The sequence below is a fragment of the Podarcis filfolensis genome (assembly GCF_964270895.1).
Source record: "Podarcis filfolensis genome assembly, contig: HAP1_SCAFFOLD_81, whole genome shotgun sequence".
Classification (NCBI taxonomy): domain Eukaryota; kingdom Metazoa; phylum Chordata; class Lepidosauria; order Squamata; family Lacertidae; genus Podarcis; species Podarcis filfolensis.
In genome coordinates this window covers 100,586-112,539 of record NW_028149485.1, presented here as the reverse complement: position 1 = coordinate 112,539, position 11,954 = coordinate 100,586, and the positions used below count along the sequence as shown (strand labels likewise).

At 47.7% G+C, this 11,954-nt stretch overlaps 2 protein-coding genes across 2 annotated transcripts; both read right to left on the bottom strand.

Annotated features, from left to right (window-relative positions):
- Nucleotides 1–510: 510 nt before the first annotated feature.
- On the bottom strand, nt 511–6,699 carry LOC310755015 (uncharacterized protein). Its single transcript, XM_083631689.1, has 3 exons — nt 6,654–6,699; nt 5,631–5,757; nt 511–3,274 (listed from the first exon to the last, which is right to left on the bottom strand). Exons 1-3 carry the CDS (start codon nt 6,681–6,683, stop codon nt 2,163–2,165), a joined length of 1,269 nt encoding a protein of 422 aa, XP_083487815.1. The 5' UTR covers nt 6,684–6,699; the 3' UTR covers nt 511–2,162.
- LOC310755017 (zinc finger and SCAN domain-containing protein 31-like) lies at nt 6,686–11,910 on the bottom strand (the record flags this gene model as incomplete). Its single annotated transcript, XM_083631691.1, has 4 exons — nt 11,709–11,910; nt 8,295–8,887; nt 7,919–8,059; nt 6,686–6,709 (listed from the first exon to the last, which is right to left on the bottom strand). The coding sequence occupies exons 2-4, from the start codon at nt 8,715–8,717 to the stop codon at nt 6,686–6,688; spliced, it is 588 nt and encodes a 195-aa protein (XP_083487817.1). The 5' UTR covers nt 8,718–8,887; nt 11,709–11,910.
- Between the last annotated feature and the right edge of the window lie 44 nt (nt 11,911–11,954).

Sequence of the window (11,954 nt, the reverse complement as noted above, 5' to 3'; positions counted from 1 at the left end):
CCCAAAATATTGGGTGAACTGGACTTTGCTGGCAGGCCTCAGGTCCCATCTTCCATGTCCTAGATAGCAGGGCTTGGAAATTCTTCAGAGCCGTTTCCAAAGGAGACTATGAAAGGTGAGACTTTGGAGCTGTGATCCACGTTACGCCCACAAAGGGGCACCGTTGCAGACACCAGCCCCGTAGCCTTTGGCCTCCCCAGCCTGACGACTCCATTGATTTCCAAACATTTTGCCATTGGTCATGTGCTGTCCTTCAGACCAACTCAATCTGTGTATGTGGAAAAGCCAGCCTTAAATCTCTTAGCCACCAATAGGCCTACCCTTCTAGAAGCTGCCTACTCCATTTCTAATAATACCCCGTCCTGCGTTAGTAAGACCTCCATCTCTTCAAGTGTGGCAGCAGCTACCCTTGGGAACTCCCTGCCTATTGATACCAGGCAGGACACTTCACTGTACACCGCCCAGAGTGACTAGGGAAACCCAGCCAGATGGGCAGGGTATAAATAAGACTATTATTATTATTATTATTACTCTTTTTGGTGCCTGCTAAAAATGTTTCTGTTTAGGCAAGTTTATAAAGCTGATGCGGGTTTTAATCTGTTTTTGGTCTATTGCTATTTTTTAGAAAGCTTAGAATCATAGCTGTCAACCGTCCCTTATTTGGCGGGAAAGTCCCTTATCCCAGCGCTGTGTCTCGCTGCTATCCCTTATTGATGATGTCCCTTAAATTTCCCGGGTTTCAAAGGAAGCAGCTCCTCTCCCTCCCTCCCTGCCAGCCAGGGAGGAGGGAGGCTCCAACTGTGGTGCTTGGCTGCGTTGCTCACCCAATAAGGAGTCTAAGAACGACTGGGGGGGGGGTGGAGCTTGCATGCCTTGTGCCGATCAAATCGGCCGCGTTGCTTGGGGACTCGCCTTTGCTCAGCAATTCCCAGCGGAGAGGTGACGGTGGTTTCCCTTGCTGCATCCCCTTTGCTGGGTTGCTGCGCTGTGGGAACCACCGCTTGAGGCTTCGTTTGGCTGCTGGCTGGGCTTTCTGCCTTTGGCTCGGAGGGGCTCAGAAGTTGAACATACCTGTGCTCTGAAAATCCCTTATTTTGGCTGCTGGTCCCTTATTTTCGAGGCTGCTGGTCCCTTATTTTCAAATCTGTAAGCTGACAGCTATGCTTAGAATTATAGTTGTTAATTTTTCTTAAGTGATAATTTTAATGTTTTATCTTCTTTTTCTTAAAAAACAACAACTCCTAGGCTTTTTACAAAGTGATGTATAAATGGTACAAAAGAAAAAAGAAAAAGAAAACTACATGTCTAAGCTACATGTCCCCATTACAACCATGTGGAAGCGATTCCTGCAACTTGACCGTGGTGTGGTTGGTGAAGAAGCTGCTTCACCTTTGTTGACCTTGGGCTGACCCTCCAACCAGTCTCACTGGCAGTGTGCCCAGATCTTTGTGTTTTGAGAGTGAGGAATTCTCTCCATCCACAGTTAATAAATTCATAGAATCATAGTTCTTCTGTAGAGTTGGAAGGGATCCGAATGGTCATCTGTTCCAATCCCCTGCAATTCATAACATTCCATCCTGTTCTGGGGCAACCCAGTTCAATGGGCGGGATACAAATAATAAAGTTGTTGTTGTTGTTGTTGTTGTTGTTGTTGTTGTTGTTGACCTCTTCATATTGACCTGTCACAATATCCGTTGTTCTCTCAAAACCCTGCAGCCAAGCTCCTGGTTCCAGTCAAGCAGGAACCACTGTCATGCCATGACAACGTCACCTTAAAGGATTCATGGCATTGTAGAGAACGAGTTCCAATATCATAGCTAGAAAACAGTTAATTGCTGAAAGATACATTTCTCCCTCTCTTTCTGATTAAAGGCTACTTGTAAGTATTCATCTATCCCTCTGGTGGCTTGGCTAGAATATTTGCTAGGAGGACAGATTTATTTGATAAAATGGACCGGGGGGAAAGCATAACAAAACAAAAGTCATTCAGATTTTTCTACATTTTCACCAAGCTTAGTTTTCTCCCCTTCATGGATTCTCTCTTAAAACCAGAGAAGCTCCACTCTGCTTGTAATACATTGCCTCCATGTGAATCACTGGAGAGGAAAGTCACCCTCATATCTTTCTCATGTGCCTTCCGCATCCCAAAGATGTTTCTGTCCTCAGGATGCCCTCCCTTTGTGCACTCTCTGATGTCTAATAAGGTTTATCTTCTGGCTGAAACTCTTCCCGCACTCTGGGCATTCGTAGGGTTTCTCCCCCGTGTGGATTCTCTGATGGTAAGTGAAGTTGGTGAGTTGGCTGAAGCCCTTCCCACACTCGGCACATTTGTACGGCTTCTCTCCGGTGTGGATTCTCTGATGGGCACTAAGGCTTGAGCCGTCGCTGAACCTCTTCCCGCACTCCGAGCACCGATATGGTTTCTCCCCTGTATGTACCCTCCGATGCCTCGCAAGGTTTATCTTCTGGCTGAAGGTCTTCTCGCACTCAGAGCACTCGTACGGTTTCTCCCCTGTGTGGATTCTCCGATGTTCGTTAAGGTTTGAGCAATGGCTGAAGCTTTTCCCGCACTCGGGGCATTGGTGTGGTTTCCCTCTAGAGTGAAGTCTCTGGTGGTACGCAAAGCTGGTGGTCTGGCTGAAGCTCTTCCCGCACTCGGGGCATTTGTAAGGTTTCTCCCCCGTGTGGATTCTCTGATGGTCATTGAGGCTTGAGCTGTGGCTGAAGCTCTTGCCACACTCGGGGCATTTGTAGGGTTTCTCTTTCGCGTGTGCTCTTTGATGCCTGGTGAGATTTATCTTCTGACGGAAGCTATTCCCACATTCGGAGCATGTGTATGGTTTCTCCCCCGTGTGGATTCTCTGATGTATTTTCAGGGTTGTGCTCTGACTGAAGCTCTTCCCACACGCCGAGCACTCATGGGGTTTATCCCTCGTGTGGACTCTCTGATGTCGCGTAAGGTTCATCTTCTGGCTGAAGCTCTTCCCGCACTCAGAGCATTTAAATGGCTTCTCTCCCGTGTGGATCCGTTGGTGCCGAGTCAGGTTTGTGCTCCGGTTGAAGCTCTTCCCACACTCCGAGCATATCAAGAGCGGCTCCCCTTCATGGATCATCTGATCTGTGCTAAAGATAGACGGCTTTGAACACAGAGTCTTTCCTTTTTCTCTTTTGTGATACACTTGTGGGAGTGGGATTTCTTGGGAACAGACATAATTCATCTTCCCTGGTTGTTCTGATCCAGCTTTCCTTCTCCCTTGCCTTTCCTGCCCACCATCTGCACGAATAAAGAAAGATAATCAGAGATAATCAGAGACTCAGATTGTCAAGTAGCTATTGGGCAATTTACACTACAGCTGTCTTTTTGTAAGGTGTTTCAGATTTTGCGTTTTGTGCCTCAAGATCATGGGTAGGCAAACTAAGGCTCGGGGGCTGGATCTGGCCAAATCACCTTCTAAATCAGCCCTGCAGACGGTCCAGGAATCAGTGTGTTTTTACATGAGTAGAATGTGTGCTTTTATTTAAAATGAATCTCTGGGTTATTTGTGGGGCATAGGAATTTGTTCATTATTTTTCCAAAATATAGTCCGGCCCCCCACAACGTCTGAGGGACACTGGACCGGCCCCCTGCTGAAAAGGTTTGCTGACCCCTGCTCAAGATACTCCTGATGAGGCAATCAATAAGTAATAATGAAAAACTGCAAGGAAAGGGCCAAAACTGTCATACCTAATTTCTTTCAGGGCAGAAACTGGAAAGTGCTAGAAAGTGCTGGAAGATTCTGGAAGCTTCCAGCAGGTTAATTTCTGATACAAATATTGTTTTGACTATGTCAAGGTCATGCCAAGCCAGGAGAGATCAATTCCTATGCTCTCTCTCACACACACTTTGCTTGTACATCGTAACAAAGGGGGGTTTTTTGCCTCATTAAAGTTTTCCCTTTTACTGTGGATCTTCTGACTCTGCGTGGTTCTTTTTGTTTACTGCAAGACACCTTGCAGTTCTTCCAGATTGAGAGAGGATGCAACGATGCCTCGCTGTTAAAAATTTTTTTTTAAAACAACTCACAGAAATTAGGTGGGTCCTAAAAACACACGGGGCGCGGGTGGTGCTGTGGTTTAAACCACAGAGCCTAGGACTTGCCGATTAGAAGGTCGGCGGTTCGAATTCCCATGACGGGATGAGCTCCCATTGCTTGGTCCCTGCTCCTGCCAACCTAGCAGTTTGAAAGCACGTCAAAGTGCAAGTAGATAAATAGGTACCGCTCCGGCGGGAAGGTAAACAGTGTTTCCGTGTGCTGCTCTGGTTCACCAGAAGCAGCTTAGTCATGCTGGCCACATGACCCGGAAGCTGTATGCTGGCTCCCTCAGCCAATAAAGCGAGGTGAGTGCCGCAACCCCAGAGTTAGCCACAACTGGACCTAATGGTCAGGTGTCCCCTTTACCTTTTAAAAACACACACCTCTAGTGTCAAAAGCCAAGGCAAAGAGGCCTTCTCTGGGAGCTGTATAATGAAGGTGCCTGACACACCTTTGTGTGCAAGAAGTCCCACAGCTTAGGGGGCCACACCACCTTCGAGTGTGGAGGAACTACCAAGTGGGTCCCCTCTGGTGGTCTCAGCACCCAAGAGGGTCTTTAGGGAAGGACGTGGTCTCTCCTGTATTTGCAACCTGAATTGTTTAGGGCAGGCATGTCCAACAGGTAGATCATGATCTACCGGTAGATCACTAAAAAAGCTCAACATTTTAGCCCTGTACCCCCCAAAAACTGTGCTTTCCCTCTTTCGTAAAAAAAGTTCACCAAGTATGACCTGAACCCTTAAAGAAGGGATAGATCACTGCAAGTTTTTAACTCTGTGAGTAGATTGCAGTCTCTTGGGAGTTGGCCACCCCTGGTTTAGGGCTTACAAACACTAACACGAGGACCTTCAACTAGACCCAGAAAAGAACTGGTCACAAATACAGCTGTTTCAAAACAGGGGTTATATGAGCTCTGCAGGTAGGGTAAAGGACACCTGGACAGCTGAGTCCAGTCAAAGGCGACTATGGGGTTGCAGTGCTCCTCTCACTTCAGGCCAAGGGAGCCGGTATTTGTCCACAGAAAGCTTTCCGGGTCATGTGGCCAGCATGACTAAACCGCTTCTGGCGCAACAGGGCGCCGTGACGGAAACCAGAGTGCACGGAAATGCTGTTTACCTTCCCGCCACAGCGGTACCTATTTATCTACTTGCGCTGGTGTGCTTTCAAACTGCTAGCTTGGCAGGAGCTGGGACAGAGCAACGGGAGCTCACCCCGTCGTGGATTTGAACTGACCTTCTGATCAGCAAGCCCAAGAGGCTCAGTGGTTTAGACCGCAGCGCCACCCGCTCCCCTAAGATCTGCGGGTAACCCCAGCCAGTAATCTGGCTGCTGCATTTGGGGCCCAGTGAAATCTCTGAGTCGTCTTCATTGCGTTGCAATAATCCAATTGGGAAGTAATGGGGTACTGTGGTCAGCTGCGCAAGTATCTTAATTTAAAATAAAAATCGAGCATGCTGCTGTTGTTCTGCTCAAACAGTGCAATGAATGAAGCAGGAAAAGAGTGGCTGAAATCCCTCCTTTCTGTGTCTGTCTGCCAGGGGAGAGCAGCAAGCTTACACAGAGAGTTCAGATTCCCGTAATTCTCCTCCATGACTTCCCTGTGCAGAGCTCTCTGGGCCGGATCCAGCAGAGCCCACTCCTCCTCTGCGAAATGCACAGCCACCTCCTCAAAGGTCACCGGGCCCTGAAAGACAAAGGAAACAGGTTGTCCTACTGGATAACGCAAGAATTTGGGTGGTGGTGGGGAGACAGTAAAAGGTGGAAGAGAGGTTCTCCTGTAGGATCTGGAGGTTGGTCAGTGGTAGTCAAAAGTCTTCTGAACAGGCAGTTTTCAAGAGCATAAGAAGAACGTGCTGGATCAGGCCAATGGCCCATAAAGCCCAGCATCCTGTTCTCACAGTGGCCAACTAGGTGCCTCAAACAGTGGGGTAGGAGAGCTGAAAACAATGCCAAACTATTTCACATCTAGCAACCAATGTGCCCTTTTGGTTTCAGTTGGGTAAAGGGACCCCTGACCATTAGGTCCAGTCGTGGCCGACTCTGGGGTTGTGGCGCTCATCTCACTTTATTGGCTGAGGGAGCCGGTATACAGCTTCCGGGTCATGACTAAGCCACTTCTAGCGAACCAGAGCAGCACATGGAAATGCCGTTTACCTTCCCGCTGGAGTGGTACCTATTTATCTACTTGCACTTTGACGTGCTTTCGAACTGCTAGGTTGGCAGGAGCTGGGACCGAGCAATAGGAGCTCACCCCGTCACGGGGATTCGAATCGCCAACCTTCTGATCGGCAAGTCCTAGGCTCTGTGGTTTAACCCACAGCGCCACCCGCGATGGATAGACGAGTCTAAAAAGCCCAGGACACAAATTTTCATGGCCCTCCAGCGGCTATGGTGGCGCATTGTCCAGAAGTAATGCATTCAGCGTTAACTCTGGGAGAGTGTACTCGATTCCGACCCAACTTAGCCTCCTGGCATATACTGTGCTCATGTCTATGCGCAGTACCTGGGAACGCAACCTCAGCATAAGTGGGGCAGTCGCCTGTAAATGGAATTAAACAAACAAATCTCTGCAATGATGACCTGATCCAGTGGAGAGTGTGCCACTTCCATTTTCACTCGGGCAGGAAGAGAAACACCTGGGGAAGAGAAAGGATGTGAGGATGCGGCGCTTGTCCTTTTCTTCTAGAAAATACATAAATTTGGCACTTCAGTTTGTGGGCTGAAGTAAAATCTGTCTCCACGTTTGCTTTGGGCCTAGTTCAAGATGGCTGCTTTAGATTTCGGGCCTTGCGCCTCCAGGCTTCTGGAATCAGTAGCTAGCCAAAATCAGGCCCCCAGCATCATGGGGCTGGATCCAAAATGCTGATCCTACTTAAGAGGAAGGAAATGAACGCATCCGAGTTGAGCCACATTCACAATATATGTTGAGAGCAGCATTACACCGCTTTAAACAGCTTCCCGCAAAGGGTTCTGGGAACTGTAGCTGAAGGGTGCTGTGAGTTGTTAGGAGGCTCTCACGGCACTACAATTCCCGGAGTACCCTGTATAGACGGATGGAATGTTAAACCACTCTGGGAATTGTATCTCCGAACCAATCTCAGCACCGTACTGAACTACAGGTCCCATAATTCTTTGAGGGAAGCCATGACTGTGCAAAGTGCTATCACAGCACTTTAAATGTTAGGATGTGAATGTGCCCTTAGGTGGGTCCATGAACTTCAATGGGTCTACTCTGAGTAGACCCAATACAAGTCCATAGTGCCGAGGTTCTGCATCCTGAAGATTATTTTGTTGTGGTTTAAGAAGGGTTTCCCTGAGGAGTGACCCTCCTGGTCATTTATGGACATTAACTGTAAGCCTGTAAGAACAGTTTTAATTGTTCTCAATAGTTTTTGTGTATTTAATTTCACCTTCTACATGGCTCTGATGGCTTCAGGCTGGGAAGCGGTTTATTAACTTTTAAAATAAAATATGTGAACCCAAAGTCCCCAAAAAATAAGAGTGGGGGGGAAAAGACTGATTTCGATCCATGAAATGAAATGCAACATGTATTTTTTTAAAAAAACAACCTTTTATTCATTTTTTAGTTATGAGATTTATACAACCGCCATCCACCAAAAGACTATTTTTCAAAATTACTGTTTATCAAATTTTTATAACACCCTTCATCCATAGATATCAGAGGGGGGTGGTTTGCAGCATTAAAAAAAAGGACAAAACCACAAAATACAGAGAGAATAATAGAATCTTAGGGATGGAAGGGACCGCAAAGGTCATCTAGCCAAACCCCCAGCCATGCAGCCACCTCACCTAACTCCCTCCCCAATCCCACCCCTATGGCCAACTTGAAATATGTCCCCTTGATTCTTACCTCCGTCAACCTTCTGCTGGGTCCCCCCTAACACTGACCTCAGTCCAGTGTCCGATGGGGTTTCTTCTACCCCAGAGAAATCTGCCATGGCTGCTATGGCTGAAGTCTTCTCCACCTGAAATGGAACCCCAGGCAGAGAAGATGCAGGTGAGGAGCTTTGCTTCTAAGACTCCTTGAATCCCTGGAGATTTCTAAATCTTTGTGGTTGTCTGTCCGTCTCTGAGCCCAATTCCAAGTGCTGGCTTGGGACCTATAAAGCGTGGGGACCCCAATCTCTCCTGGAATGCCTGCCCCATACCAGACCCTTCAATCACCTGCCATTTGCAACCACCAAGATTTAACCCTCTCACCTGCTTCTCCTCTACCTGCTTCTTCCCCTCCGCTTGGCTCAGGATGAGACCTTCCACCAGGGCCACCGCCTGCGAACTGGTCTCGGCTCCGCACTCCCTGACCCAGTTCTCCATCTCCGGGGGGAGGACAGCTAGGAACTGCTCCAGGACCACCAGGTCCAGCATCTGGGCCTTCGTGTGCCTTTCCGGCCTGAGCCACAGACGGTAAAAGTGATGGAGGCGACTGCAGACCTCTCTGGGACTCTCGGCTTCCTGGTAGCAAAACTCCTTGAAGTGCAGGCGTTGACCATCCAGGTGGGCATTTTTCCCACCTAGGTTCTTCTGCCCTGTTTTCTCCCACAATGCCCTGCTGCTTCCAGCCTGGGTGGCCCGAGGGTCCTTCCCTGACGCCTCGTTGCCCGAGGAGATTCCTGGCACCTCCATTTTCTCTCTGTGCTCAGAAAGGTCCCTCAAATACCTTCATGCACGAAAGGTTCTTTTCCTTCCCAAGGCAAGGAGGATGCAAGGGGGTTAGCGGCTGGCTTTACAAGGCCGTCTGTTCCAAACTGCTTTCTCTGGGAAATACTTCACAGGCGAAAGGCTTGAGCTGCTACCTGAAGGGGGGAAAAACAAGGAAAACACCGAGAGTTCAGAAAGAGCCATGGAATCATAATACAGTGGTGCCTCGGGTTTACAGACACTTCAGGTTACAGACTCCGCTAACCCAGAAATAGTACCTCGGGTTAAGAACTTTGTTTCAGGATGAGAACAGAAATCGTGCTCTGGCAGCGCGGCAGCAGCAGGAGGCCCCATTAGCTAAAGTGGTGCTTCAGATTAAGAACAGTTTCAGGTTAAGAACAGACCTCCCGAACGAATTAAGTTCTTTACCAGAGGTACCACTGTAATCATAATCATAATTTATTTATACTGCACCCATCTGGCTGGGTTTTCCCAGCCACTCTGGGTGGCTCCCAACAGAATATTAAAAATGGAATAAAAATCAAACATTAATAACTTCCCTAAACAGGGCTGCCTTCAGATGTCTTCTAAAAGTCAGATACAATGGTACCTCGGGTTAAGAACTTAATTCGTTCTGGAGGTCTGTTCTTAACCTGAAACTGTTCTTAACCTGAGGTACCACTTTAGCTAATGGGGCCTCCTGCTGTTGCTGCCGCCGCCACAAAGTTCTTAACCCGAGGTACTATTTCTGGGTTAGCAGAGTCTGTAACCTGAAGCGTCTGCAACCTGAAGCGTCTGTAACCCAAAGTACCACTGTAGTTGTTTATTTCCTTGACATCTGATGGGAGGGCGTTCCACAGGGCAGGTGCCACCACCAAGAAGGCCCTCCTCAGTTAGAAATAATCCCTTTGTTGTTATTGTCTGATGTAGCTGTTAATAGCTAAAATTTGACAAGGATGGCAAGAAATGAACACAAGAGGATTCCTGACCAAAGGGGTCTAATTTAGTCCAGCATTCTGTTCTCACAGAGTCCAACCAAAGGGAAGATCTTAGGCAGGATTCAAGCACCAAACCTGAAAGAACTAAATGGGGAATCAGGAAAGGTTGGACTGAAGGCAGCGAAGGCTAAAGTAATGGTTGAAGAAGAGAACGATATATACAATTAGAAAATAACGAAACAGAGCAAGTCAAAGGATACGTCAATTTAGGACAAAGAACAGGGAAGAGAAAATCAACCAGAGGAGGAATAAAACAATTGGGGGAGTCCTTTGCAAAAACTCAGATCATGACGAAAAGAAAAACAACACTTCATTAGACTTGAAACCTGAAGTGTCCAATGCATGCATATAATCTATTTATCAGTCATCAATTTATTTCAGCAGCAAGGCCCACACGGGTGCAGAAAGCAAACAGCAGAGAACCATGGAGAGAACTCGAAGAGGCGTCTATCCGAAGACAGATGTGAGATGCAGAAGAGGAAAGACTATTTCTTTAAGACATCCGGCCTGATGAGGAGTCCTGTGTAACTCAAAAGCTCTGCAAAGTCGAAGGAGGGCGTTGTTTCCCTGGACCTGGTTCCACCAGTTTGCTCTCCCTGCCAGAGCGCAGGACTGACACACTATAGACTGCAACCCATTTATCCTGAGCCCAGAGCACCGGAGTGCATTGAACTCAGAATTGCCCACACCAGCGGCTCTCCTGGGTTTCAGACTCGAGGCTTGCTCCCCCAGCCCTACCTAGAAAGGTCACCAGGAATTGGACCTGGGAACCTTCTGCATGCCAAGCAGGCGACCTCCCCCACTTCAGCCAGGGCCCCCCTTCCTTATGACGCCAGCACTGCAGAAGGTTAGACTGGATGACCCCGCGAGGTCCCTTCCAATGCTGCAAGTCTGTGATCCTAATTCCACCGCAAGGACCAAGCGGCTCAACAATACATATGTGGTGGAGGTGTGAGGAAAGTAAGAAATTTTAATAATAATAATAATAATAATAATAATAATAATAATAATAATTTATTATTTGTACCCCGCCCATCTGACTGGGTTTCCCCAGCCACTCTGGGCAGCTTCCACAGAAACCAAAAATACACTAAAATATCACACATTAAAAACTTCCCTGAACAGGGCTGCCTTAAGATGTCTTCTGAATGTCAGGTAGTTGTTTTGGATAGCAGTACACGCAGAACTAAAGAAGATGTTGAAAATATCAATAACAAAGAAACCAGAGTCATATCTCCTTGGATTGATAGATGAAGAGATACCACCGGGGGGGGGGGGGGATTTTTCTATATGCAAATACAGCTGCTAGAATAGTGATTGCTGCGAGGTGGAAGTCACAAACTATACCCAGAAAGGAGGAATGGATTTGTAAACTAAATGAATATTTAATTTTGGCAAAATTAACTGCTATAATAAGAAATCAGTCGAATCAAAAATTTAAAAAGGAGTGGAAATGTTTTGATGAATATATGGCAAAATCTGGCTCAAAAAAAGATATGCTAATATGCCTAGATTAAAATGTGAAGTACTGGATGGAAGAAAAATGAGTAAGGAAAGATAGTAAGAATACATAGATGATTTGAGAAGGTTGTAGAATGCAAAGGTTATTGTAAATTGTATAATATGGGGAAAATCGAGTGGGGGCGGAGGGAAGTGGGAGGAAGAAGAAAATAATAATATGATGGATTGAAGAAATAGAAATGTAAATGTATGGGGGGATGGGGAAGAAATGGTGTTGGCTTTGGTACATATGTAATATGTGAAAACCGTATTTGGGCTCCAAAAGAGGGAATCTCTCCTCGCATCTTTGATCAAAAAAGCACCAGATGCGTTTTGCAGCCGCGGCGGACCTTACCTAGGCGTGGGGGTGGCAGCAGGCAGAGAAAGAGGGGGGCGGACTTCTGCATGCAAGATTCCTGGGATGCACCCCTCCCCTCCCCCCATAACCCCCCCCACAAGACCTCCACCCCACACTCACCCAGGAGCGCAAACCCTCCTCACTTTCCCAAACGATGCCTGGGAGTGGAGGGGGTGCGAGCAGGAAGTGATCTGCAGAGGGGGGATCCCTTGGCCTTTAACCCCGCCCCCCCAAAGGTGCAAGGGAAGGAACAGGAGAGCCCCGCGCCAGAGAGCAGCGGCGCCCCTATGCGCCCCCAGCTGCAAAGTCCTCTTGCAGGCACGGCTTTTGCAAAGGGATCCCGGGGGTGGGTGGGGGGCGATGGGG